Raw genomic sequence first — 25,721 nt, 5'->3', positions numbered from 1 at the left:
CTCAGTATGGAAGAAAGGAGATCAAGATGTAATATAGATGAAATTAAGTGAAAGCCCTGTAGTCCTAAATTAGAAATATCAGTAGTAGCTCATGATGTACTAGGTCTAGGAAATAATAAACAACTCATTAACACTGAGCATGCCTACCACCCAGATTGTTTTGAAATCCAGTTTCCTACTAAAAGGAACCATAGCTTCTTGAGAAATGGCTGATTGCATATCTAGGGCAGAAAATATACAAGTTGAGCTTGTAACTTCTTGATATACTAGATAATGAGAAAACTTTTAAAGATTAAATGGTCATGTCAGCAGGACTCAGTTGGCAACATAAGGAGGCCCTCACTGGCCAAAGATGGGAAAATTTGAGCTTCAACAATGATAGCAATTTTAATGGATTGAAATGTATCAAAATATATTTAAATCCATTACTCTATAAAACAATGATAGTTGGTCATTTTACAGAGGATGGTAAGGAACCAATTTATTATCTTGAAAACTGATAAATAAATGGAAAGAATCAAACATTTATCCTGAGTTTCTTATACGAAATGTACCATGGTATAAGCAAATCGTAGGTGAGGGGAAGTGTCTCTTTATAAAAATATTCCAATCAATATATGAAAAAGAGATGATAGAATCAGAATATCACCATTTTACACTAATGAGTGACTTAATGAATCTAGCCATTGAGCATCCGTAGCTACCAACATCACAAAGGGAGAGATATCATTATGTCTCTAATGAAAGAATATACCACTACATGCCATCTGGAATCTGAATCTGATCAAATTTCTAGATCCAACTGCAAATTACTATGAAATACATATGAGGACAGAGGCACAGAATTAACTGCACCATGAGTATGCAATGAACAAAATCCTAACTGTTGAAACTCTACAGATCAAACAGCCCAGATACTCTTATCAGACAAAAGATGAAAGAAAGGGTTGGAAGGGGAACCTATAGATTAAAAGAGACTTGAAGACATATCAAGTTTTTTTTAATTGGGAGGATTAAAATCTGGTATGTAGGAATGAACACTTGGGTGATAAAAACAAAGAAATGCAAGACAGCAAATCACTATTAAAGTCAGGATAACAGTAACCTTTGGAGAGAGAGAGAGAGAGAAGGCTAAGATTGGTATGGGATGTATGGAGGGGCATCTATGGAGGGCTGGCAAAGCTTTATTTTTTTACTTGGATGGTAGACATAAGGGTGTTGACCTTATGACTCACTAAACTTTATATTTGTTTTTCTCTGGTTTTCAGTATCTGCATTTTATTTTATATAATAAAATGCTTTTTAAAAACAGATATGCAGACAAATTTACAGAAATAGAAAATAGGTTATTCGTTGCCAAGGGCTCCAAGGAAATGGAGAGTGACTGCTAGTGGGTACAAGATTTCTTTCTGAGGTGATTAAAATGTTCTAAAATTGATTATGGTGTTGGTTTCACAACTATTAAAAAGCGATTGAATTGTGTACTTTAAATGGGTGAATTGTACAGTATGTGAATTATATCTTAATAAAGCTGATATATAGATATATAAATATATAGATATCTAACATTAGACAGGTTAATATAGATATAGGTAGATATGTAAGGATATCAAATTAATAGTGGTTAATTGAGGGAAGAATGGATTTGGTATGTGGGAAGTAAGTCAAAGGTGATGCTCACTTTCTATAAAAGTATTTCTGAATTTACTATTTTACAATGATCACATATTGCCTTCACTTTTAAAAAATAATCTTGAACACTAGTTTAGTGCTGTTAATAGGATTTCTGCAATCATGGAGATGTTCTACATTTGCATTATGCAATACAATAGCCAGCCACTAGCCACATGCTACTCTTGTGTACTTGAAATGTGGCTAGTGAGACTGAGGAAATTATTTTTTTAATTTTTTATTGTTATGTTAATCACCATACATCACATTAGTTTTTGACGTAATGTTCCATGATTCATTTTTTGTGCATAACATGAGGAAATTATTTTTTAATGTGATTTAATATTAATTGGGTTTAAATAGCCATATGTGGTTAGAGGCTGCCATGTTGGATAGCACAGCTCTAGAACAATAAGACAGAGGAAAACATACTCTTTCATATCCCAGCATCACAAGGCCCAGGAGGTAGGTGTGAGTGTGTGTGTTTTCCAGGACGATTCACTCGCCATCTGAATATTCTTTCCATCAACGCCTTTGAGGATGACATTTTAATCAAGATTTTCAGTTCAATTGCTGACTGGCACTTTGGGAAAGGATTTGACGTGATGTTCTTAAGGTAAGAGGTTCCTGTGTCTTCCACAATATTGGCCCAGATCCTCAGTTCTGGCCCCTCCTTGATGAATCTCCCTTTCTCTTCCTCCCAAGGTATGGAAAGATGCTGGTACAAGCTACTATGACAATTTATAAAGCTGCAGTTGAGAATTTCTTGCCAACTCCCTCCAAGTCTCATTACGTCTTTAACTTACGGGACTTTTCACGGGTTATCCAAGGGGTACTGCTCTGCCCTCACACCCACCTGCAGGTCAGACACTATCATTTCTGTTATCAAGTTCATTCAGCAATATCCTTAGCTACATGAATAAACAGTGATAATAGTAGTAGCTAACTTTTATTAAGCATTTATCTCTGCTAGGCATTGTGCTAAGTATTTTCTTGTTTAATATAACACAGTCAACCCCAGGATCTAGAAAGAAAACTACCAACTCAGGTACCACCTTCCATTCATACAAATAATTAACTCTGGATTTTTAGGATGTGGAAAAATTTATCCGACTTTGGATCCATGAGGTTTATCGGGTCTTCTATGACCGTCTGATTGACCATGAGGACAGACAGGTCTTCTTCAACATGGTAAAGGAAACCACATCCAGTTGCTTCAAGCAGACTATGGAGAAGGTAAGCCAGACCCTATGAGCATTTGGCCTCAGAAATGGTCCCAAATATTTGACTATGTTAGTCTCAGATTTCAAGTTTCCTTCCTAGAGGAGACTCACAGCTCTGCTTTCTGAATCTCAGGGAATGGGATTAAGTCATCTAGTCATTTGGATTTGATGATATTATACTTGGCCCAATTTTGTTTCACTTCCCTGATAACATATACATTTGTATCTATTCAGAGTGGTTTATGATCTCATGTAATTGTTTATAATTAACTTAAAATACATTTTTTAGTAATTTTTTATTGTTATGTTAATCACCATACATTACATCATTAGTTTTTGATGTAGTGTTCCATGATTCATTGTTTGTGCATAACACCCAGTGCTCCACGCAGAACGTGCCCTCTTTAATACCCATCACCAGGCTAACCCATCCCCACACCCCCCTCCCCTCTAGAACCCTCAGTTTGTTTTTCAGAGTCCATCGTCTCTCATGGTTCGTCTCCCCCTCCGACTTACTCCCCTTCATTCTTCCCCTCCTGCTATCTTCTTTTTTTTTTCTTAACATATATTGCATTATTTGTTTCAGAAGTACAGATCCGTGATTCATCAGTCTTCTACAATTCACAGCGCTCACCATAGCACATACCCTCCGCAATGTATATCACCCAGCCACCCCATCCCTCCCACCCCCCACCACTCCAGCAACCCTCAGTTTGTTTCCTGAGATTAAGAATTCCTCATATCAGTGAGGTCATATGATACATGTCTTTCTCTGATTGACTTATTTCACTCAGCATAACACCCTCCAGTTCCATCCATGTCGTTGCAAATGGGAAAATCTCATTCCTTTTTATGGCTGCTTAATATTCCATTGTGTATGTATACCACCTCTTCTTTATCCATTCATCTGTCGATGGACATCTTGGCTCTTTCCAAAGTTTGGCTATTGTGGACATTGCTGCTATAAACATCGGGGTGCACGTACCCCTTCGGATCCCTACATTTGTATCTTTGGGGTAAATACCCAGTAGTGCAATTGCTGGATCCTATGGTAGCTCTATTTTCAACTGTTTGAGGAGCCTCCATACTGTTTTCCAGAGTGGTTGCACCAGCTTGCATTCCCACCAACAGTGTAGGAGGGTTCCCCTTTCTCCGCATCCCCGCCAACATCTGTCGTTTCCTGACTTGTTAATTTTAGCCATTCTGACGGGTGTGAGGTGGTATCTCATGGAGGTTTTAATTTGGATTTCCCTGATGCCGAGCGATGTTGAGCCCTTTTTCATGTGTCTGTTGGCCATATGGATGTCTCCTTTGGAAAAATGTCTGTTCATGTCTTCTGCCCATTTCTTGATTGGATTATTTGTTCTTTGGGTGTTGAGTTTGATAAGTTCTTTATAGATTTTGGATACTAGCCCTTTATCTGATGTGTCATCTGCAAATATTTCCTCCCATTCTGTCGGTTGTCTTTTGGTTTTGTTGACTTTCTTTTACTGTGCAAAAGCTTTTTATCCTGATGAAATCCCAATAGTTCATTTTTGCCCTGGCTTTCCTTGCCTTTGGCGATGTTTCTAGGAAGAAGTTGCTGTGGCTGAGGTCGAAGAGGTTGCTGCCTGTGTTCTCCTTTAGGATTTTGATGGACTCCTGTCTCACGTTTAGGTCTTTCAACCATTTGGAGTCTATTTTTGTGTGTGGTGTAAGGAAATGGTCCAGTTTCATTCTTCTGCATGTGGCTGTCCAATTTTCCCAACACCATTTGTGGAAGAGACTGTCTTTTTTCCATTGGACATTCTTTCCTGCTTTGTCAAAGATGAGTTGACCATAGAGTTGAGGGTCCATTTCTGGGCTCTCGATTCTGTTCCATTGATCTATGTGTCTGTTTTTGTGCCAGTACCATACTGTTTTGATGATGACAGCTTTGTAATAGAGCTGGAAGTCCAGAATTGTGATGCCGCCAGCTTTGCTTTTCTTTTTCAAGATTCCTCTGGCTATTCGGTGTCTCTTCTGCTTCCATACAAATTTTAGGATTATTTGTTCCATTTCTTTGAAAAAGGTGGATGGTATTTTGATGGGAATTGCACTGAATGTGTAGATTGCTCTAGGTAGCACTGACATCTTCACAATGTTTGTTCTTCCAATCCATGAGCATGGAACGTTTTTCCATTTTTTTGTGTCTTCTTCAATTTCTTTCATGAGTATTTTATAGTTTTCTGAGTACAGATCCTTTGCCTCTTTGGTTTAGTTTATTCCTAGGTATCTTATGGTTTTGGGTGCAATTGTAAATGGGATCGACTCCTTGATTTGTCTCTCTTCTGTCTTGTTGTTGGTGTATAGGAATGCCACTGATTTCTGTGCATTGATTTTATATCCTACTACTTGACTGAATTCCTGTATGAGTTCTAGCAGTTTTGGGGTGGAGTCTTTTGGGTTTTCCACATACAGTATCATATCATCTGCAAAGAGTGAGAGTTTGACTTCCTCTTTGCTGATTTGGATGCCTTTGATTTCTTTTTGTTGTCTGATTGCTGTGGCTAGGACTTCTAATACTATGTTGAATAGCAGTGGTAAGAGTGGACATCCCTGCCGCATTCCTGACCTTAGGGGAAAAGCTCTCAGCTTTTCCCCATTGAGAATGATATTCACTGTAGGTTTTTCATAGATGGCTTTTATGATATTGAGGTATGTACCCTCTATCCCTATACTCTGAAGAGTTTTGATCAAGAAAGGATGCTGTACTTTGTCAAATGCTTTTTCTGAATCTATTGAGAGGATCATATGATTCTTGTTCTTTCTTTTGTTAATGTATTGTATCACGTGGATTGATTTGCAGATGTTGAACCAGCCTTGCAGCCCAGGGATAAATCCCACTTGGTCATGGTGAATAATCCTTTTAATATACTGTTGGATCCTATTGGCTAGTATTTTGGTGAGAATTTTTGCATCCATGTTCATCAAGGATATTGGTCTGTAGTTCTTTTTGATGGGGTCTTTGTCTGGTTTGGGGATCAAGGTAATGCTGGCCTCATAAAATGAGTTTGGAAGTTTTCCTTCCATTTCTATTTTTTGGAACAGTTTCAGGAGAATAGGTATTAATTCTTCTTTAAATGTCTGATAGAATTCCCCCGGGAAGCCATCTGGCCCTGGGTTTTTGTTTGTTGGGAGATTTTTGATGACTGCTTCAATTTCCTTAGTGGTTATAGGTCTGTTCAGGTTTTCTATTTCTTCCTGGTTCAATTTTGGTAGTTGATACATCTCTAGGAATGCACCCATTTCTTCCAGGTTATCTAATTTGCTGGCATAGAGTTGCTCATAATATGTTCTTATCATTGTTTCTATTTCTTTGGTGTTGGTTGTGATCTCTCCTCTTTCATTCATGATTTTGTTGATTTGGGTCATTTCTCGTTTCTTTTTGATAAGTCTGGCCAGGGGTTTATCAATCTTGTTAATTCTTTCAAAGAACCAGCTCCTAGTTTCGTTGATCTGTTCTACTGTTCTTTGGGTTTCTATTTCATTGATTTCTGCTCTGATCTTTATGATTTCTCTTCTCCTGCTGGGTTTAGGCTTTCTTTGCTGTTCTTTTTCCAGCTCCTTTAGGTGTAGGGTTAGGTTGTGTATTTGAGACCTTTCTTGTTTCTTGAGAAAGGCTTGTATTGCTATATACTTTCCTCTCAGGACTGCCTTTGCTGTATCCCAAAGATTTTGAACAGTTGTGTTTTCATTTTCATTGGTTTCCATGAATTTTTTTAATTCTTCTTTAATTTCCTGGTTGACCCATTCATTCTTTAGTACGATGCTCTTTAGCCTCCATGTATTTGAGTTCTTTCTGACTTTCCTCTTGTGATTGAGTTCTAGTATCAAAGCATTGTGGTCTGAAAATATGCAGGGAATAATCCCAATCTTTTGGTACCAGTTGAGACCTGATTTGTGACCTAGGATGTGATCAGTTCTGGAGAATGTTCCATGGGCACTAGAGAAGAATGTGTATTCCGTTGCTTTGGGATGGAATGTTCTGAATATGTCTGTAAAGTCCATTTGGTCCAGTGTTTCATTTAAAGTCTTTATTTCCTTGTTGATCTTTTGCTGAGATGATCTGTCCATTTCAGTCAGTGGGGTGTTAAAGTCCCCCACTAGTATTGTATTGTTGTTAATGTGTTTCTTTGCTTTTGTTATTAATTGCCTTATATAATTGGCTGCTCCCACGTTAGGGGCATAGATATTTACAATTGTTAGATCTTCTTGTTGGATAGACACTTTAAGTAGGATATAGTGTCCTTCTTCATCTCTTATTACAGTCTTTGTTTTAAAATCTAATTTGTCTGATATAAGCATTGCCACCCCAGCTTTCTTTTGGTGTCCATTAGCATGGTCAATGGTTTTCCACCCCCTCACTTTCAATCTGGGGGTGTCTTTGGGTGTAAAATGAGTCTCTTGCAGACAGCATATTGATGGGTCTTGTTTTTTAATCCAATCTGATAGCCTGTGTCTTTTGATTGGGGCATTGAGCCCATTTAAATTCAGGGTAACTATTGAAAGGTATGAATTTAGTGCCATTGTATTGCCTATAAGGTGACTGTTACTGTATGTTGTCTGTGTTCCTTTCTGATCTATGCTGCTTTTAGGCTCTCTCTTTGCTTAGAGGACCTCTTTCAATATTTCTTGTAGGGCTGGTTTTGTGTTTGCAAATTCCTTTAGTTTTTGTTTGTCCTGGAAGCTTTTTATCTCTCCTTCTATTTTCAATGACAGCCTAGCTGGATATAGTATTCTTGGCTGCATATTTTTCTCGTTTAGTGCTCTGAAGATATCATGCCAGTCCTTTCTGGCCTGCCAGGTCTCTGTGGATAGGTCTGTTGCCAATCTAATGTTTCTACCGTTGTAGGTTACATATCTCTTCTCCCAAGCTGCTTTCAGGATTTTCTCTTTGTCTCTGAGAATTGTAAGTTTTACTATTAGATGTCGGGGTGTTGACATATTTTTACTGATTTTGAGAGGGGTTCTCCGTGCCTCCTGGATTTTGATGCCTGTTTCCTTCCCCACATTAGGGAAGTTCTCTGCTATTAATTGCTCCAGTATACCTTCTTCCCCTCTCTCTCTTTCTTCTTCTGGGATCCCAATTATTCTAATGTTGTTTCGTCTTATCATATCGCTTATCTCTCGAATTCTGCCCTCGTGATCCAGTAGTTGTTTCTCTCTCTTTTTCTCAGCCTCTTTATTTTCCATCATTTGGTCTTCTATATCGCTGATTCTTTCTTCTGCGTCATTTATCCTAGCAGTTAGTGCCCCCGTTTTTGATTGCACCTCATTAATAGCCTTTTTGATTTCGACTTGGTTAGATTTTAGTTCTTTTATTTCTCCAGAAAGGGTTTCTCTAATAACTTCCACACTTTTTTCAAGCCCAGCTAGTATCTTTTAAAGTCCTGATTCTTAACTCTAGGTCCGACATCGTACTAATGTCCGTATTGAGTAGGTCCCTGGCAGACGGTACTACCTCTTGTTCTTTTTGCTGAGGTGATTTTTTTCGTCTTGTCATTTTGTCCAGAGGAGAACAGATGAATGAGAGAACAGAATGCTAACAGGTTAAGAACGTCTCTAGCAAATATACTCTATACAAATCAGAAAAGACCTGAAACCAGGAGACAAGAAAGGGAAAGAAAGAAGAGGAAAAAGAAAAAGATAAAAACAAACAAAAACAGAACAAAACAAAAAAAACAGAATATGATCAAATATGATCAGGCTAGTGCATAGATCAGTGCCACACACTAGCTTTTGGGCATATTTTGGTCTGTTAGAAGAAAGTGCCTGCTAAAATTTTAAAGGAAGAAAGACTTATATATGTACAAAATAAGGGTTGATACAATGAAGGGATGGCAGATGACTGTAAAGATGAAAATTATAAAAGATTTTATAGAAGGAATTGATAAGATAAGAAGTTGTTTTTAAAAAGAAAGAAGAAGATTTAAAAAGAAAAAGAAAAAAAAAAAGGGAGAGAATGTGATAAGGCAGGAGACTAGAACAAAGCCATACACTAGTGATTTAGGGTAGATTTTGATCTGTTAGAAGCAATTGTATCTCAAAATTTTAAAGAGAGAACAACTTATATATATATGCCAAAAATAAGGGTAACTACTATGAAGGGATAAAAATATGACTCTAAAAATGAAAAATAAAAAATATTTTTTTAAAAAAAGGGATTGATAAGATGTTGTTTGAAAAAGGGAAAAAGAAAAATTCAAAAAAAAAGTTAAAAAAATTAACTTTGAAAAACTAATGAATTATGGTAAAAAAGCCATGAATTCTATGTGCAGTATTCCTCTAGCGCTGGAGTTCTCCCGTTCTTCTTGATCGGTAAACTTGGTCTTGGCTTGCTGGCTGTTCATGCTGATCTTCTGGGGGAGGGGCCCGTTGCCGTGGTTCCCAAATGTCTTTGATGGAGGCTGAATTGCCCCGCCCTTGTGTGTCCGGGCTAAGCAATCTGCTCGGGTTTGCTCTCAGGAGCTTTTGTTCCCTGCAAGCTCTCGTACAGCTTTGGAGGACCAGGGTGAAAATGGTGGCCTCCCAATATCCACCCGGAGGAGCTGAGAACTCAGGGCCCCACTCCTCAGTGCGCCCCCAGAGAAAAGCAGACACTCCCATCTCCCCGGTCTCCGGCCACACTCCGTGCTCACCCGGCCTGTGATCTAGCGTTTCTATCTCTGGCACCCGACCCCGTGTGGAGTCTCCAAACCCAGGAGATCCCTGCAGTGCACTCCCACGCCACTCCTCTCGGGGGAGGAAGGGGAGTCTCCCCGGCTCTGCTGCTTGTTGGGTCCCTGCTGGAGGGGCAGTAGCCCGACTGGGCTGCGGAATACAGTTTATGACAACCCTGAGCTGAGAGCCCGCGCCTCAGCGCCGTCTCTGCAGCCAGCTTCCCCACTCTGATACCTGGGAACTCTGCCGCACTCAGGCACCCCCGGTCTTTCTGTGACCTCAAGGGTCCTGAGACCACACTGTCCCATGAGGGTTCCACCCCCCGCTTAGCCACTGGAGCGACGTCCCTCAGCGGAGCCCGCTTCTAAAAGTTCCGATTTTGTGCTCCGCGGCTCTATCACTTGCCAGAAGCGGCCGTCGGAGGCCCCCTCCCCCGCCATCTATCCTCCCAAATATCGCCTCAGATTCACTTCTCCGCACGTCCTACCTTCCAGAAAGTGGTCGCTTTTCTGTTCAGAGTGTTGTTACTCTTCTTATCTTCGATCTCCTGTTGAGTTCATTGGTGTTCAGAATGGTTTGATCCCTATTCAGCTGAATTCCTGAGACCAGACGAAATCCAGGTCTCCTACTCCTCCACCATCTTGCTCTGCCCCCCCTAAAATACATTTTTAAGGTTAATTTGTGAGTTGAGAAATGAACTGAAATTTTTATGGTTTGATTGAGGCCCTGGTAATGCCTAAGTAGAAGAGTGCCATGTTTCCCATTAGTAAATATTTTCTCTTCCCATTTTGATGTAAGGAAAGTTGTTTTAAGCCTATGTGTTTACATCATCTAGTTGTACCTCTATTTTTAAGAAGCTGTGATTTCTCCATAGAAAAATTGCAGGTGTTTCATGTGGCATCCAGAGGCCAAGTGCCGAAGCACTGCCAGGTTCTAATATGAGGAAGAGAAAGCATCTAGAACATTCCTACTCTAGCCACAGAGTGGGGGGCAGGGGTAGTACCTGTACCTTTGTTTGGTGAAGGAGCAAGCACATAAAAACATTGGTGCCATCCTTCAACCACCACTGGGATCTCACAGCCTGACCACCAACATTTTAACCATTTGGCAAACAGATTGACTCTCACTTTCATGCTTTTTTCTCTAATGCCCTTTCATCATAGTCTTTACACCCATCCAATCCAAATATTGTGTTATAAAAAAATTATTGATGGACCCTCACTTTGGAGAATATGCTCAGAGGAAACAAGCATATCTCTTGTTCCCTCCCTCTATAACCTCCCACTGCCAACCTGGTTGGGCCACTGGTGGAATGCCTGGCTGAGATTTATCTTTTCCACAGGTCCTCATTCACCTGTCACCCACTGGAAAGATTGTTGACGATAATATCCGTAGCCTCTTCTTTGGAGATTTCTTCAAGCCAGAAAGTGACCCAAAAATCTATGATGAGATCACTGACCTGAAACAGCTCACAGTGGTCATGGAGTACTACCTGGAAGAGTTCAACAACATCAGCAAGGCCCCCATGTCTTTGGTCATGTTCAGGTTTGCCATTGAGCACATTTCCAGGATCTGCAGGGTCCTGAAGCAGGACAAAGGCCACTTGCTCCTGGTGGGCATTGGGGGCAGTGGGCGGCAGAGTGCCAGCAAACTGTCCACATTCATGAACTCATACGAGCTGTACCAGATTGAGATCACCAAGAACTACTCAAGCCATGACTGGCGGGAGGACCTGAAGAAGATCATGCTGCAGGTTGGAGTGGCCACCAAGAGTACTGTGTTCCTCTTTGCTGATAACCAGATCAAGGACGAATCATTCATTGAGGACATCAACATGCTTCTGAACACAGGGGACGTGCCCAACATCTTCCCAGCTGAGGAGAAGGCTGACCTTGTAGAGAAAATGCAAATGGCAGCCAGGACAGAAGGCAAGAAGATCGCAGTCACTCCTCTTTCTATGTATAACTTCTTTATTGACAGGGTGAAGAAGAACCTTCACATTGTCCTTGGTAAGAAGAAGCAAACTCAGTTTTCCCCTTTCCTCTGGAGTGCCCTAAACTCAGTCCTCTTACAGTGGTCCAAGGATTGATCTAGCCATGGCATTCACCCAGGGGTTTGTGCCTGAATTCCTGTGGAAAATGACCCTCCCCTAAACCACTATTTTAAAACTGTTCCACTCTTCTCGATTCTTTTTTTTTGTAAGGTTTATTTATCCATTCCAGAGAGAGGGAGAGAGAGCAGGAGGAGGGGCAGAGAGAGAAGGAGAGAGAGAATCTCAAACAGACTCTGCACTGAGCACTGTACCTAATGCAGGGCTCCATCTCATGACCCTGAGATCATGACCTGAGCTAATATCAAGAGTCAGATGACTAACTGACTGAGCCACCCAGGCACCCCTCTTTTTTTTTAATTTAAATTTTACTTAGTTAACATACAGTGCAATATTGGTTTCTGGAGTAGAACAACACCCAGTGCTCATCACAAGTGCCCTCCTTAATACCTATCACCCATCTAGCCCATCCCCCCATACTCTTCTCAATTCTCTAAATTCTCCTCTGAACCTTCTCCTTCCTTTTAGTGCATTACCCTGCTGGCCTCACATCTGGAGTTCTTCTCTCTGTGAATGACATCCCAATCTATCCAGAAACCTAGGGGTTATATTCATTACTTTTCTCTCATATACCATGTCCTGTCAATTTTTGGTTCCTTGCTTTCTGTTATAACCACCCATTTATCTCCATCCCCACCACCTTTGCATTAGCTAAATTGCCATCATCTTGCCCAGCCTCACCTCTGCAACCTTCTAACTATTCTCTCTATGTCCACTCTTGTCCATTCCAGACCAGACCTTTCTGTTCCACTGACTCAGGATGGGTTGGTTTTTTTTTTTTTGCATGTATTGCAAATATGATCATTGTGTGTGTACACACACCAACACTTAATATGCTTTCTATCAGGATAAATGCCAAAATTCCATTAGGAATATGGTTTTATAAGGCCACCTGCCATACTGTCCCCTTTATTCTCTCCACTCTCCTCTCAAACCAAGCTTCCCATTCTCTCTCTCTTCTTCAGCCACAATGACCTCCTCATATTTCCACCTGTGCATTATGCTTCCTCCTACTACATTGAGCCTAAATAAAAAAATGTATGGAATTTAGCCAGAACTTGTGCTTGGATGGAGATGGGGTCAGAAACAAGCCAATAGACCCCACTCAACTTCCATGAGTAACTGTGTATGGGGCATCCATGGCTCCCTTATGTCTGAGTCAGCACAAATAGAGCAAGAAGATCAAAGGGCACAAACCATGCTGGCTAAGTGATGCAAAAGATCTGGAAAGGAGAACAATAGGCATGGGAGACTAGTCAGAAGGCTATAATAATATACTGAATTCCCATCACAAAGTTGAATGAAAATATCCTATGATTCCCCTGTGCTTCCCAGGCATTCATCATAACTATTCCTGTTACAGCCCTGGAGTACCAACAGGAAACCAACCCCTTACCCACCAGAATCCTTGGAAAGAACTGCCTGGCTCCCTGCCTTGGAGGAAGGAAATTAACCAAGTCTGCTTTTCCTTAGCCATGAGCCCAATTGGGGATGCCTTCCGGAACCGCCTGCGCATGTTCCCTTCACTGATCAATTGCTGTACAATTGATTGGTTCCAGTCCTGGCCCACAGATGCCCTGGAGTTGGTAGCCAACAAATTTCTGGAAGATGTGGAGCTTGATGACAATATTCGGATAGAGTAAGCATTAGCTGCATTTTAGTACCCTAACCAAATATTCCAAATTGAAAATCCAGATATTGGCTGTATTGTTATTATTGTTTTAAGATTTCTCAATTTCTGTATAGAAAACCATATTTAGTTAGATATTTAATAAAACACCTTTGCTGAAAAAGAATGAAATTTCATTGTTCAGAATTGTCCTGGAGATGCACTATTGTCATAGCTATGAGAACCTAGCTCTAATAATATAGCTATTTCAAAAGTTTTAGAGCATACATCCTCATTAGGGTGACAACGCTACCAAAGGGATGAAAATTGGTTATTATGAGGGTGAAAAAAACTTAGTCTTTTATGTATAAATCACAGATAAAAACAACCCCAAAAGTGCACTTAATTTTAGCTAGAGTAAGGGAAGAGATGAGAATGTTGACTTCCTGGGTGCCCCGTGAAGAGAGTGGTCATGTCATCTGCTTTGTCTGACTCTATATCCTTAGTGTCTAGCAGGTGCCTGGTACAATAATTCAGTTACTGTTTATTAAATGAATGAATGGAAAATGAAGAAGTAGGTAGGGGTCAGAATATTGATGGCTATAAATTCCATTTTAAGAACTTTGAACTTTATGCTTTCGGCCAGATGACCCTTAACTTGGGTCCATAGGCTCATAAACAGAATTCAGAGGATCACTTAATATGAATGGAGAAAAATTATATGTTCATTTTCACTGACATCCAACTGGTATTTTGAATTTCTTTCAATAATGAATGTAGGCAGTAAATCCCAGTATAGGATTAGCAGGACTTGTTAACAACAGGAATCACAGTTGTGTGTGTTTTTCTTAATAACTCACTCGGTCATTATAGTTACATCAGTATATCATTTCCTTCAAAGTTGTGGTAGGTTTTAGACCTGCTGCCCAATCTTATTATTTAATGTAGAGGTCAGCAAAGCATGATCTACTGGCCAAGTCCAATTCATAGCCCGTTTTTATAAATAAAGTTTTATTGGAACACAGCCATGCCATTTTTTTCCCACACAACAGCAGACTTGAGTAGTTACTACTATTCAACCATGTGGACCATTGATTTTTACTATTTGCAGATAGTAGAACAGTTTTACTTTCCAGAAAAAGTTTGCTGACCCCTGACATATCACAAATTTGGTTTTTAAAATATTTTGAAGATGATTTCAACATAATTCTTTCCTTTTGTAACCCAGTATATTTTGTTTTATGCATTTTGAAACATTATTCTGCAAAATTCAGAGACTTCACCAGACTGCCAAAGATTAAGAGCTCCTGCTTAAGCTCTGGTGATTCCCCAAAATGATGAGAAATGGAAATTACTTGCTTGAAAATCATTCTAGTAAGAATATACTCCTCTCCAAAACCTCTCACAGCTCTGTTGACCTGTCTTTGAGAATTTGGGACTCTACCAGGCCATAGTCAGCGTGCACCCTCTCACATCCTCACACCTATGACCAGAGCCATGCTAGGTCTCTCTGGAGGACACTGGGCCCTGCCTAACCATTCTTTTGTCCTCGGCAGGGTCATCTCCATGTGCAACTATTTCCAGGAGAGTGTGAAGACCCTGTCGCTTGATTATTACAACACACTTCGCAGACACAACTACGTCACCCCCACCTCCTACCTCGAATTGATCCTGACCTTCAAGACGCTCCTGAATACCAAGAGGCATGAGGTTGAGATGATGAGGAACCGTTACCTGACAGGTCTGCAGAAACTGGAGTTTGCATCTTCACAGGTGAGCACTGCCGCAAGAGAACAGGCACAAAGGGGTCCAGGATTAGGTGGATGCAGTGAGGCTCTTGTTCGGGTGCAGAATTTAAGAGGTCACTATATAAAGACAGCATCTACTCCTATACTTGCAGAGCTCACCTTGCTTGCCTCAGCCTCAACCCAGCCCTATGAGATTCTGTCTTTCTTTAAGATTTTGGTATTTTGTTCATCATGGATGAACCCCAAATGTGTTATCTCACCTCTTGGGCCTCAGTTTCGTCTTCTGTATAAATGGGCTGTGTTCCACACAAAGACACCACGATGCAGAGAGACCAGGAGATTTGCCAAGATCATACCTGCAGCCTCGTGAGTAGCCAGTGCAAGTGATCAGGCCAAAACTGAAACTCAGCTCTGCACAATTCCAGAACCTGTGCTTCTCACCAGGCCAGCATGCTGTGCTTCTCCCACATGCTTGCTGGGGACAGTGGTTGCAAGATTGTGAAACCCTCCCCAAATATGCATCTGAGCTGCCCTAGAAAGTAGAATCAGGGCCAGTGGATTTAAAAAATGGCACAACTCTCCTGAGAGGACGTGAGCTCTCCACCATTAGAGGTGTTCAAACAGAGGTCAGAACACCACTTGGCAGGAATGCTTTAGAAAGCATCAGACTCTTGGGAAAAGTGGCCTTCAAAGTTCCTCTTATTCCAGGTATCTCAGGCATGTGTGTTTTTTTTCATTGACTATGGAAAAAAAGTAAGTTTTTTTTTTCCCTAACTTGCTTTTATTCTATCTCTCCCTGCTCCCAATACTAAAATTTAGGCTCAAGAGCATGGAGGAAACTGTACCTTTTAAAAAATGTTTAAGTTTACCATTCTATGTCTAGTGTCTAGCACCGCGCTTGATAATTTACAACACATAGTATGAACTCAGTAACTAAGGACTGAAAGATCAAAGGCAGAAACTCCAGCCAACAAATGCATACCCAGTACCATGGTAAAATCATTAGTATTTTCTGCATTTATGATAGTTTGGAGAATTGTTTCAACTCCTGCCAACCGTGCCATTTTCGGCATTGACAGGGCTGACCCCCCCCCACCCCCCTCCCTTGGTAGGTGGCAGTAATGCAAGCACAGTTGACTGCTCTCCAGCCTCAACTCATCCAGACGTCTGAGGAGACCGCCAGAGTGATGGTGAAAATTGAAGAGGAGACGAGAGAAGCTGATGCCAAGAAACTTCTGGTGCAGGCGGATGAAAAAGAATCCAATGCTGCCGCTGCCATTGCTCAAGAAATCAAGGTATAAAGAGCCAAGAGGAAAAGGGAGGGAAGCAGCATTTTTCTGGGCTTATCCATTCTCTCACTAGAGCCTAACACAGCCCTCAGGGTGTGTGTGGTCACGCCCATCCTGCAGAAGAGAAGAGTGAGGCTTGAAAAAGACAGATGACTCTCCAAGCATCACGTAGCTAGTAAATGATGAAGCAGGTCTCTGTGACACCTGGCTCTCTCCAGGAAGAATTATTGTTTTCCACATATTCTCCATCTCACTCAGAGTCAAGGCCCACAAGACCAAACATAATCTAACCTCATCTCATTACTTTTCCCTCATTCACTCTGCTCTGGCCACATTGGCCTCCTAACTATTCCTCCGAGAAGTACAAAGGCACTCTCCCACCCCAGGGCCCTTGCACTGACTGTTCCTCTGCCTGTCTCCTTCACCTCCATCATGTATTTGCTCAGATGTGCCTGGCATGTTACAGGTGTGGAATAAATCATTGTCAAATGATAGAATGTTGAACCTAGAAGACCTCACTTGAAGGTGATTTTTATATCAAAGAATAGCCCTGGGAAGGGCTTTACCTACATTCTGATATTAGAAGAAAATCTGATTAACATTCATGTGATGTTATATATTTCTCAACACTTTCAACTGCATAATTCCATTTGACTGTCACGACTGCCTTGGACTTAGGAATGACAGGTATCAATGACACTGAAGTTTCGTGGCAAACAGAGTTGCACAGCTACTTAGTGGGTTTAGAATCCAAGGCTATTGGCCCTTAGCTCAAGATACTTGTCCCTGCTCAGCAGTTAGAAAATCTTTTTGACCATTCTTCAAAAAAGAGCTTGAGTGAGGAGTAGCTTGTGTCTGGCTTCTAGGATAAATAAGTCATGGGGTGCTTTCTTGAAAAGGACAGGTCTTCCAGACTGGTTTTTCTCCAGTGAGTCCTGAGACCTGGCCTTTCATAGATTCCCTTGGGTCCAATCCCTGGCCTCAGAGTCACACAGTGAATGCCCTGGATAAGAGAGGTGTGCTCACCCATAGTCCCAGGGGCACAGCCAGGAGCCCCATGGAACCATAAAAGATGGTGACCACCAGAGACCAGAATCCAGTGGTCAGTGGGTGTTTTGCCATGCCAGGATGATAGTAATAGCTACTACTTATCAGCACCATGCTGGTTTCTTGTAATCCTTCATTTAACAAATATTTATTGAACGCTTGCTGTGTGCTTCCTAGGCAGTGGAATAAGACAGACAAAATTCCTTCCCTCATGGAGACTGTATTCTCTTGTCCTTGATTTATGTTGCCTTTTATCACTCCAACAGCCCTGCGGAGCACATGGTATCATTCCCAGGTTACAGATAAGGAAATCATGGTACAAGAACTTAAATGACTTGTCCAGCTTCACGCGGCTACCAAGTGACCGAATCTGGGTTCAGACCTAGAGTTCTCGGATTCTGAAGCCCTTGAGTTTGGCTACTATTCCAGAAGTGGCAAACTGGTAACTAGGGAGTGCATACTTACACTGCGACACACACAGTATTTTTTTTTTAATCTGAAATAATCCTCCACTTGTAAGAAATCAAGAGATTTCAAGTAAAAATTCTGAATGTTCAGTTTTTCTTCAGAAGAAAAATCAAGCATTCTGGTAGCACTGGACCTGCATTCCTGGGTTGCCCCCATCAGCAGCATTGACTAGATGCTGCCCCATGTGGCTTCCAGCTCAACAAAGCCCCACCCAACCCACTTCCCACACTCAGATCACAGGCCTGGCCCCAACAGGCGCATGAATTTGCAATTCTTCCATGGTTTTTTACTAGAATTGGGCATGTCAGGACTCAGTATTTGCTCTGCCCCTTCTGAAACTCAGTTTTCTCATCTATAAAATGGGGATAGTAAGAGAAAAACATGTAAATTTTGTAGTATGTGTCCAACACACAGAGTTTAGTGGCAAACATTCATTCTCTAAAACTGTTGTTCTTTACCTTGAACCAAGTGGACTTGCCCGTTTGATAATGGGCAGTGTAAGTACCATCACACCCAGGATTCTGCTCCACAATGTCAGGGGCAAACAGGGACTCGCTGGAACAGGAGGGATGCGGGAGGTGACATGGAGACAACCCACCACACCCATTCCTGGGCAGTAAACTGCTGCCTTGGGTTTCGGTGTCAAGGGTGAGGTCTGACGTTTTGCCCTCTCATCCCTGGGTGTCAGGAGTGACATCCTGGAGGTGAGTCACAAGGTGCATCCAGGGAGGAAAAAGAAGCTGTGCTTGCTCTGAATTTTCCCGAGGACTAGAACCCCTCCCTGAACCTCTCAGAGTTACAGTCCTTCTCCACATGAGGACTGTAATTTTCTCCAATCTCCTCCCACCCCTAGAGATGAGACATCCTGGGAGAGCCCCTGGTGTGGTGACTCCTGCAGTGGAGAGGCTCAGCCAGGCTTGTGGAATCCATCCAGGGATGGGGAGGAGACTGGCAGAGAAAGAGGGCCCAGACCCTTGCTTCCCAAGTACAGCAGTTTGCTTAGAGCAGTCATTTCTTTTTAAGCTAATGAATCATTTCTTTTCCCCCTAATGAGGGTAATAAGTGATGCCCAGAATTGCTTCAAAGTTGACTTTTGTGTTTCGTCAGAGGGCACTGTGCTTTATACCTTTCAAAGTGCCCTGGTGTTCCTTACATTGCTAAGCAACAGGGCGGTTTTTTGTTGTTGTTGTGTTTTTTTTTTTTTTTCTTAGAAAGGGAGAGAGAGGGGAGCAAGAGAGAGGGTGGGGAGGGGCAGAGGGAGAGAGAGAATCTTAAGCAGACTCCTCACTGAGCATGGAGCCTGATGCCGGACTCAGTCCCACAACCCTGAGACCATGACCTGAGTTGAAACCAAGAGTCAAATGCTTAACCGACTGAGCCACCCAGGCGCCCCAGGGGTCATTTTTAATCATAATGTTTTTTATCATAGAAACAAATGATGACGGTAATAACACATACAAAAGAATATTTAAGAACTCAGCTTTAACACCTTTCAATTTTCCAAGTTTCCTTCTAGCCCCTGTCTATACACATGGATAATTTCATGTTACTGCAATCATAGTATCATTGCAATTTGCATCATGCTTTTTTACTTCCTTAACATCGTATCACAAATGTTTTTCCAAAATGTCATATAATCATTTTAATGACCATTTTAAGTAAGTGCTTCTCTCATCAAGTAGCCATTCCCCTGCTGGGCATGGAAGTCTATTCCTTCCTGCCCTGTTTTCAGTGTTTCGAGAGTATAAGCTGGAGTTTCTCAACAGCGCCATGTGTCAGAACCACCTTTGGAGTTTGAAAAATGCAGGTGCCCAGACCTCACCCAGACTGTATGAATCAGAATCTCTGGGTGTGGGGCCTGACCATGAGGATGCCCTAAATGTTCTTCAGTGACTCTGAGGCAGAGCCAGGGTTGAGAATCACTGTTCCCATAATATTATAATTAGAGCCTTTTTGAGGCACTTGACAAACAAGCTTGCTGGGACCCAGGCCGTGCCCCTTAGGAAAGGGAGCAGAACTACTGGGCCACTGGAGGACAAGAAGCATGTGTGGGGGCACCTGGGTGGCTCAGATGGTTGGGCGTCTGCCTTCGGCTCGGGTCATGATCCCGGGGTCCTGGGATCGAGCCCCGCATCGGGCTCCCTGCTAGGCGGGGAGCCTGTTTCTCCCTCTGCCTCTGCCTCTCTCTCTAGCTCTCTGACTCTCATGAATAAATAAATAAAACATTAAAAAAAAAAAAAATTTAAAAAAAAAAAAAAGAAGCATGTGTGGGCCATTAGTTGTCTGGCACATTATAGGAAAGGAACATGGAACAGTTGATGGCACCTGTGGGCACCTGGGATCATTGAAATCCACCAAGAATCCACAGCTATGGCTGAGTCAATACCTTTGGTCTCCTCTGCCACCAAACTCTATCTGAAGCTGACCGTGAAAAACAGCAGGCTCGGGGTGCCTGGGTGGCTCAGTCATTAAGCGTCTGCCTTCGGCTCAGGTCATGATCCCAGGGTCCTGGGATCGAGCCCTGCATGGGGCTCCCTGCTCGGCGGGAAGCCTGCTCTCCCTCTCCCACTCCCCCTGCTTGTGTTCCCTCTCTCGCTGTCTCTCTCTGTGTGTCAAATAAATAAATAAAATCTTAAAAAAAGAAAGAAAGAAAGAAAGAGAAAGAAAGAAAGAGAGAAACAGCAGGCTTTGGTTTCAATTCTTTTCCTCTTGCCTTGCCCTCTGGGACCTATCCTAGGACGGAAGAGGGAGCAAACCGAGTTGCCCCTGGGATTGAACGATTTTTGCCATCTGAAGCAGAACATTCCATTTTGATATTGGGAACATCTGATAGGGTTCATGGGGGCAGGGGTGTTGCTTTAATATAATAAAGTCAAGGGGCGCCTGGGTGGCTCAGTTGGTTAAGCGTCTGCCTTCAGCTCAGGTCATGATCCCAGGGTTCCCTGCTTAGCGGGGAGCCTGCTCCTCCCTCAGCCTCTGCCTGCCGCTCCCCCTGCTTGTGCTCTCTCTCTCTCTGTGTGTGTCAAATAAAGAAATAAATAAAAAATCTTTAAAAAAATAATAAAGCCAAACAAAACTTTGCTGCAAGTGTATTTAAAAGACAGAAAACCTGAAATAAAGAATCCATGATATATACACATGTATACACATGCACATGCATGTACACACAGATGTAAGGGGAAACCCACCTTTATTTTGTTTGCCTATCGTAAACCTGTGGGATGTGGACTTCCATACATTCTCCTTTGTCTAAGAATCCTTGTTCTCTTGTGACGCTTCACTTCGATCGTGGTGGTGTGATGACTCGTTCGGCTGGGCGACTGATGGAGAATTCACGGAGTGGGAACCAGGGGCCCAGAGTTGGAGCTTTGTGACCCGAGCTAACTCATTTTGCCTCCTGAGAACTTGGGGGTTTTTTCTTTATTTATTTTATTTTGTTTTTTTAATTTGGTAATTTGGCTACTAAATAATCTATAAGGTCCCTTCCAGTTCTAAAATCTTATAATGTTAACCTTTCTTTAAAAAAAAAAACATTGAGGGGTGCCTGGGTGGCTCAGTTGGTTAAGCAACCAATTCTTGCTTTCGGCTCAGGTCATGATCTCAGGGTTGTGGGATCGAGCCCTGCTTTGGTCTCCCCACTTAGTGGGGAGTCTGCTGGAGATTTTCTTGCCCTCTCCCTCTGCCCCTCCCTACCGCTCTCTCTCTCGCTCCCCCTCCATTTCTCCCTCTCTCTCCAAAATAAATAAATAAACATTGAGATATAATTCACATTCCATTAATACTCCCTTTTTAAGTTGCATTTCAGAGGTGTTTAGTACAGTCACGGAGGTGTATACCTATCACCACTAATTCCAGATGATTTTTGTCACCCCACAAAAAAACCTAGATCTGTGAGTAGTCACTCCTCATTGCTCCGCCTCCCCAGCCCTTGGCAATCGCTAACTCACTTTCTGCTTCTATGGATTTTCCTTTTCTGCACATTTCATGTAAATGGAATCATATAGCAGGTGGCATTTTATGTCTGGCTTCCTTTGTCTTTGTGGCTGAATAATATTCCGTTGAATTAATTTTGTCTTTGAATGAAAAATAAGGGACAAACCATGCACCATCTCCTTTTCCCAGAGCTCACTACCCAGCTGTAATCTCTGTTCCCATTCCTCATCCTTAAACTCTTGCCTTAAACTCCACCCTATCTCCAAGCTTCACTTTATCCCTGACTCTACCCCTACCTCATCTCTGAGCTACAGTACATCCCAACCCTCACCCCATCTCTGACCTTCTCCCACCCCTCATGCCTTATTTCTTCCCCAAACTTGCCCTAACCCCCTTCCCAGCTGTCACTCAACCCCCGGGCTTCATCCTTTCCTCCATTTCTCCATCCATCCTTGATCCGGGGGTGTGAAGTTACGCACTGCATATATCTCGGGAATTTGTTTAAAACCCAAAGCTTGATTTTTTTTTTTTAAGATCACAAATCACATCAAAACCACAGCCCCAAAAGTCCGTGCACACCTCCCTGCTGCCACTCAACGGTTAAAGCCACCCTCCCGTGCTGAACTCCAGGAGGGGGCACCATCCTGGGAGGACGTGGAGGGGCAGGAAGAGCCTCTCCCGGCTTCCTCTATGAAGTGAGTGCTGGGTGTGTGGAGCACCAGGCACTCATACCCCTACTCCCTCTCCGTGCTGCCCGCAGGATGAATGTGAGGGGGACCTGGCAGAGGCCATGCCAGCGCTGGAGGCCGCGCTGTCTGCACTGGACACCCTGAACCCAGCAGACATCTCGCTGGTGAAGTCCATGCAGAATCCACCCGGCCCTGTCAAGCTGGTCATGGAGAGCATCTGCGTCATGAAAGGGCTAAAACCAGAGAGGAAGCCAGACTCCAGCGGCAGCGGTAACCCCCTTCGCCCCCCCCACTCCCCCTCAGTGGCCTTCACAGGCTGCTCTTCCTTGGCAGGAGGGGTACCGCGCCCCTCACCCACCTGCCCCAAGCCTGTGCATGCTCATCCGCACATCTCTCTCCTGTGCCTTCACCTTCCTCACTCAGTCAGGGGAAAGACAGGCATCTTTAGGTGAGGCTGAGCTTAGTGAAGGTCCCTGCCTCTGCAAATCATTACAAAAATGAAGGTCATGGGTGGCTCAGCTGGTTAAGCGTCTGCCTTCCTTCAGCTCAGGTCATGATCTCATTGTCCCGCATCAGGCTCCTCAGGCTCCTCAGGCTCCCTGCTCAGCGGGAGCGTCTGCTTCTTCCTCTCCCTCTGCCGCTCTCTCTCTCTCAAACAAATAAATAAAGTCTTTAAAAAAATGAAGGTCATGGGTACGAAAGGACTGACAGAGTAGTGAGTGGTTGCTGGGAAGAGAGACAGGAAGAACTAGAGAAAGATAAACAGAGAGAGAGAAACTGATGGATAACCAGAGAAGGAAAGAGAATGAGACAGAACTGCAGAGAGATGGAAAGATCAGACAGCTGGAGGGGCACACAAAGATATAATGAACCGAGCAAGGAGTCAGGAGGGAGGGAGGCAGACAGAGAGAGGGAACAGAAGAGCTGGAAACGGAAGCTTGGGGCAGAGAGACAGGGGCACAGGGAGGCAGAGACTGAGGTGGGAGGAAGACATTAGGACAGGGAGGGACACTCCTATAACCGAACCTAGAAGCATTAATAGGTAGAGTATTCGCTCTCCTTAAAATCTGAATGAGATGTAGGACTTTGTATTATTAATAGCAGTGTCTTAGAACTGAACAAGGACTTTAAAAACCAGCCTCACTGATATTCCTGCCTTTTGAATGCTCCTGTCCTGGGAAGAGTCCTGCTATTCCTCTGAAATGCTCGGAAACCCCTGATCCCTCATTCAGAAAGCTCTGGCTCCTGCTTCCCATTGGCTAGCATTTCCTCTTCCAGGATGAGTGTCAAGAACCAGCCCAAACCCCATGAAGAAGATGCAGAGGTGATCAGGAATGGACGGGCAGGAAGTGGCCTTCACAGGAGGATCCCTTAGGGAAGCAGCTGAGTAAGGATGAGCCAGCCCAGCCCTTCTCCAACCTGGGTGCACCCTAGAATCACCCAGAGAGTGCAAAGATTGCTGAAGCCCATGCCTTCACTTCCAGAGACTCTTACTCCACTGGTCTTGGGCACAGCCTGAGCTGTATTTTTTTTTAAGCTCCCAAATGATCTAAGCTGCAGCCAGGGTGAACGGCTAAGATAAGCAAAACATGACCAAGGTCACAAAAGTTCATCCTCTTCTTGGATCATTGATGATCTGCAAAGGGACCACCATTCACCTTTTTTATTTTAAAATTGAAGCAAATGGTGTATATTATTCATTTATCCTGCAGAATTTTAGCCAGAACATGAAGATGGAACAAAAGAGCAATTGAATTCATTACCTTTGAATGTAAACGAAGCAGATCATTTTCCTGAATGCAGACAAAAACCTTCATGGGAAATATTTGTTTGGTTACTGTGCTTGTGTTAGAGACAGAACACATCTGACCTATTGTACTTACTATGATTTCTCAAGTATAACTTTTTTTTAAAAGCCTGAGGTTGGCAAGTGTTTACATGCTGTGAGTTAAAAGGGCTTCCAACTCATTTCTAGCATGTGAGCAAAAGGGGTGCAGCCCCGGGATGGGATCGAGGCTCATTCAATCATTAGGCAGCAGGATGGATGCTGAGGAGAATGAGGGCCCTGCTTTGTTACTGGGTAGGCCAAGGACAGCCTTTTGTATAGTTACAAGCCTACATGCTGCTTCCCCACCCTTGCTCTTTCTCTTGAGACTGCCTCACTCACAAGGACTGATTGAGTACCATCCAGCCCACCTCCCAGACTTGAAAAGGAATATTCAAAACACATACCCGTGGCTCCTTTGCCTTCTCTATGACTGGGACAAGGGGCAACATTCATTCGATACATATTTATTTGTAACTGAGTATCAGGCACTATGCCAGATTCTAATAAACACAACAGAAGCCAAAAAAAAAGTTGCATAAATAGGTTGCATAAACACTGTAAAGGGAATGGACATTCTAGCAGCTGAGATAATGCTGTGGAAGGGATAAAGTGGCCCAGCTGAGTGATGGAAATCTAGGGAAACCTCTCGGTGGAAGTGACTGTTATTTATTTTTTTAAAGATTTATTTATTTTATTTATTAAAGAGAGAGTGGGAGGTGCAGAGGGAGAGGGAGAGAGAAAATCTCAAGCAGACTCCCTGCTGAGTGTGGAACCCAATGCAGGGCTCCATCTCACAGCCCATGAGATCATGACCTATGAGATCATGCCCTGAGCCGAAACCAAGAGTCAGAGGCTCAACCAACTGAGCCACCCAGGCACCCGGGGGGTGACTTTTAAAAGAGCTGAAGTCTGGTTAGGAGCCAGCTAGATGCCATTTACAGGCTAGGTGAAGGGCTCACAGTAGGGAAGCACTTAAGATCATTGAGGAGTTGAAGGAAGGTTCTTCATGACTGAAGCCTAAGGAACAAGGCAGAGATGAGGTGGATGAGTTCTGTGGGCCTCCTGGACCACTGTGAGAAGCTTAGATTTTTCTTTATTTTATTTAGATTTTATATTTCTAGAGCAATTTTAAGGTCACAGCAAAATTGAGAGAAGGGTACAGAGATTTCTCATATATTCCTAACCCATACACATGCATATCATCTCCCATTATTGTACCAGAGTGGAACATTTTTTAAAATTGATGAACCTACATTGACACATCATTATCACCCTGAGTCCATAGTGTATATTAGAGCTCACCCTTGGTATTACACATTCTATGTGTTTGGACAAATATATAATGACATGTATCCATCATTATGGTATCAGACACAGTATTTTCCTGCCCAAAACATCCTTGTCAGGACCTTGGATTTTTCCCCA

The 25,721-nt window shown here is 42.8% G+C and overlaps 1 protein-coding gene across 1 annotated transcript in view; it reads left to right on the top strand.

Moving 5' to 3' along the window:
* The window catches only part of DNAH3 (dynein axonemal heavy chain 3), a 175,669-nt gene that overhangs the window by 125,103 nt on the left and 24,845 nt on the right, over nucleotides 1–25,721 (top strand). Inside the window, exons 44-51 of the mRNA XM_027612190.2 lie at nucleotides 2,164–2,287; nucleotides 2,377–2,533; nucleotides 2,764–2,907; nucleotides 10,918–11,584; nucleotides 13,159–13,324; nucleotides 14,851–15,067; nucleotides 16,155–16,337; nucleotides 22,540–22,738. Coding sequence (XP_027467991.1) covers nucleotides 2,164–2,287; nucleotides 2,377–2,533; nucleotides 2,764–2,907; nucleotides 10,918–11,584; nucleotides 13,159–13,324; nucleotides 14,851–15,067; nucleotides 16,155–16,337; nucleotides 22,540–22,738 — 1,857 coding nt within the window. The remainder of the gene's footprint in view (nucleotides 1–2,163; nucleotides 2,288–2,376; nucleotides 2,534–2,763; nucleotides 2,908–10,917; nucleotides 11,585–13,158; nucleotides 13,325–14,850; nucleotides 15,068–16,154; nucleotides 16,338–22,539; nucleotides 22,739–25,721) is intronic.

The sequence above is a fragment of the Zalophus californianus genome, chromosome 10 (genome assembly GCF_009762305.2).
Source record: "Zalophus californianus isolate mZalCal1 chromosome 10, mZalCal1.pri.v2, whole genome shotgun sequence".
Taxonomy (NCBI): Eukaryota; Metazoa; Chordata; class Mammalia; order Carnivora; family Otariidae; genus Zalophus; species Zalophus californianus.
The sequence above is the reverse complement of the archived record's forward strand: the minus strand, read 5'-3'. Positions and strand labels throughout refer to the sequence as shown.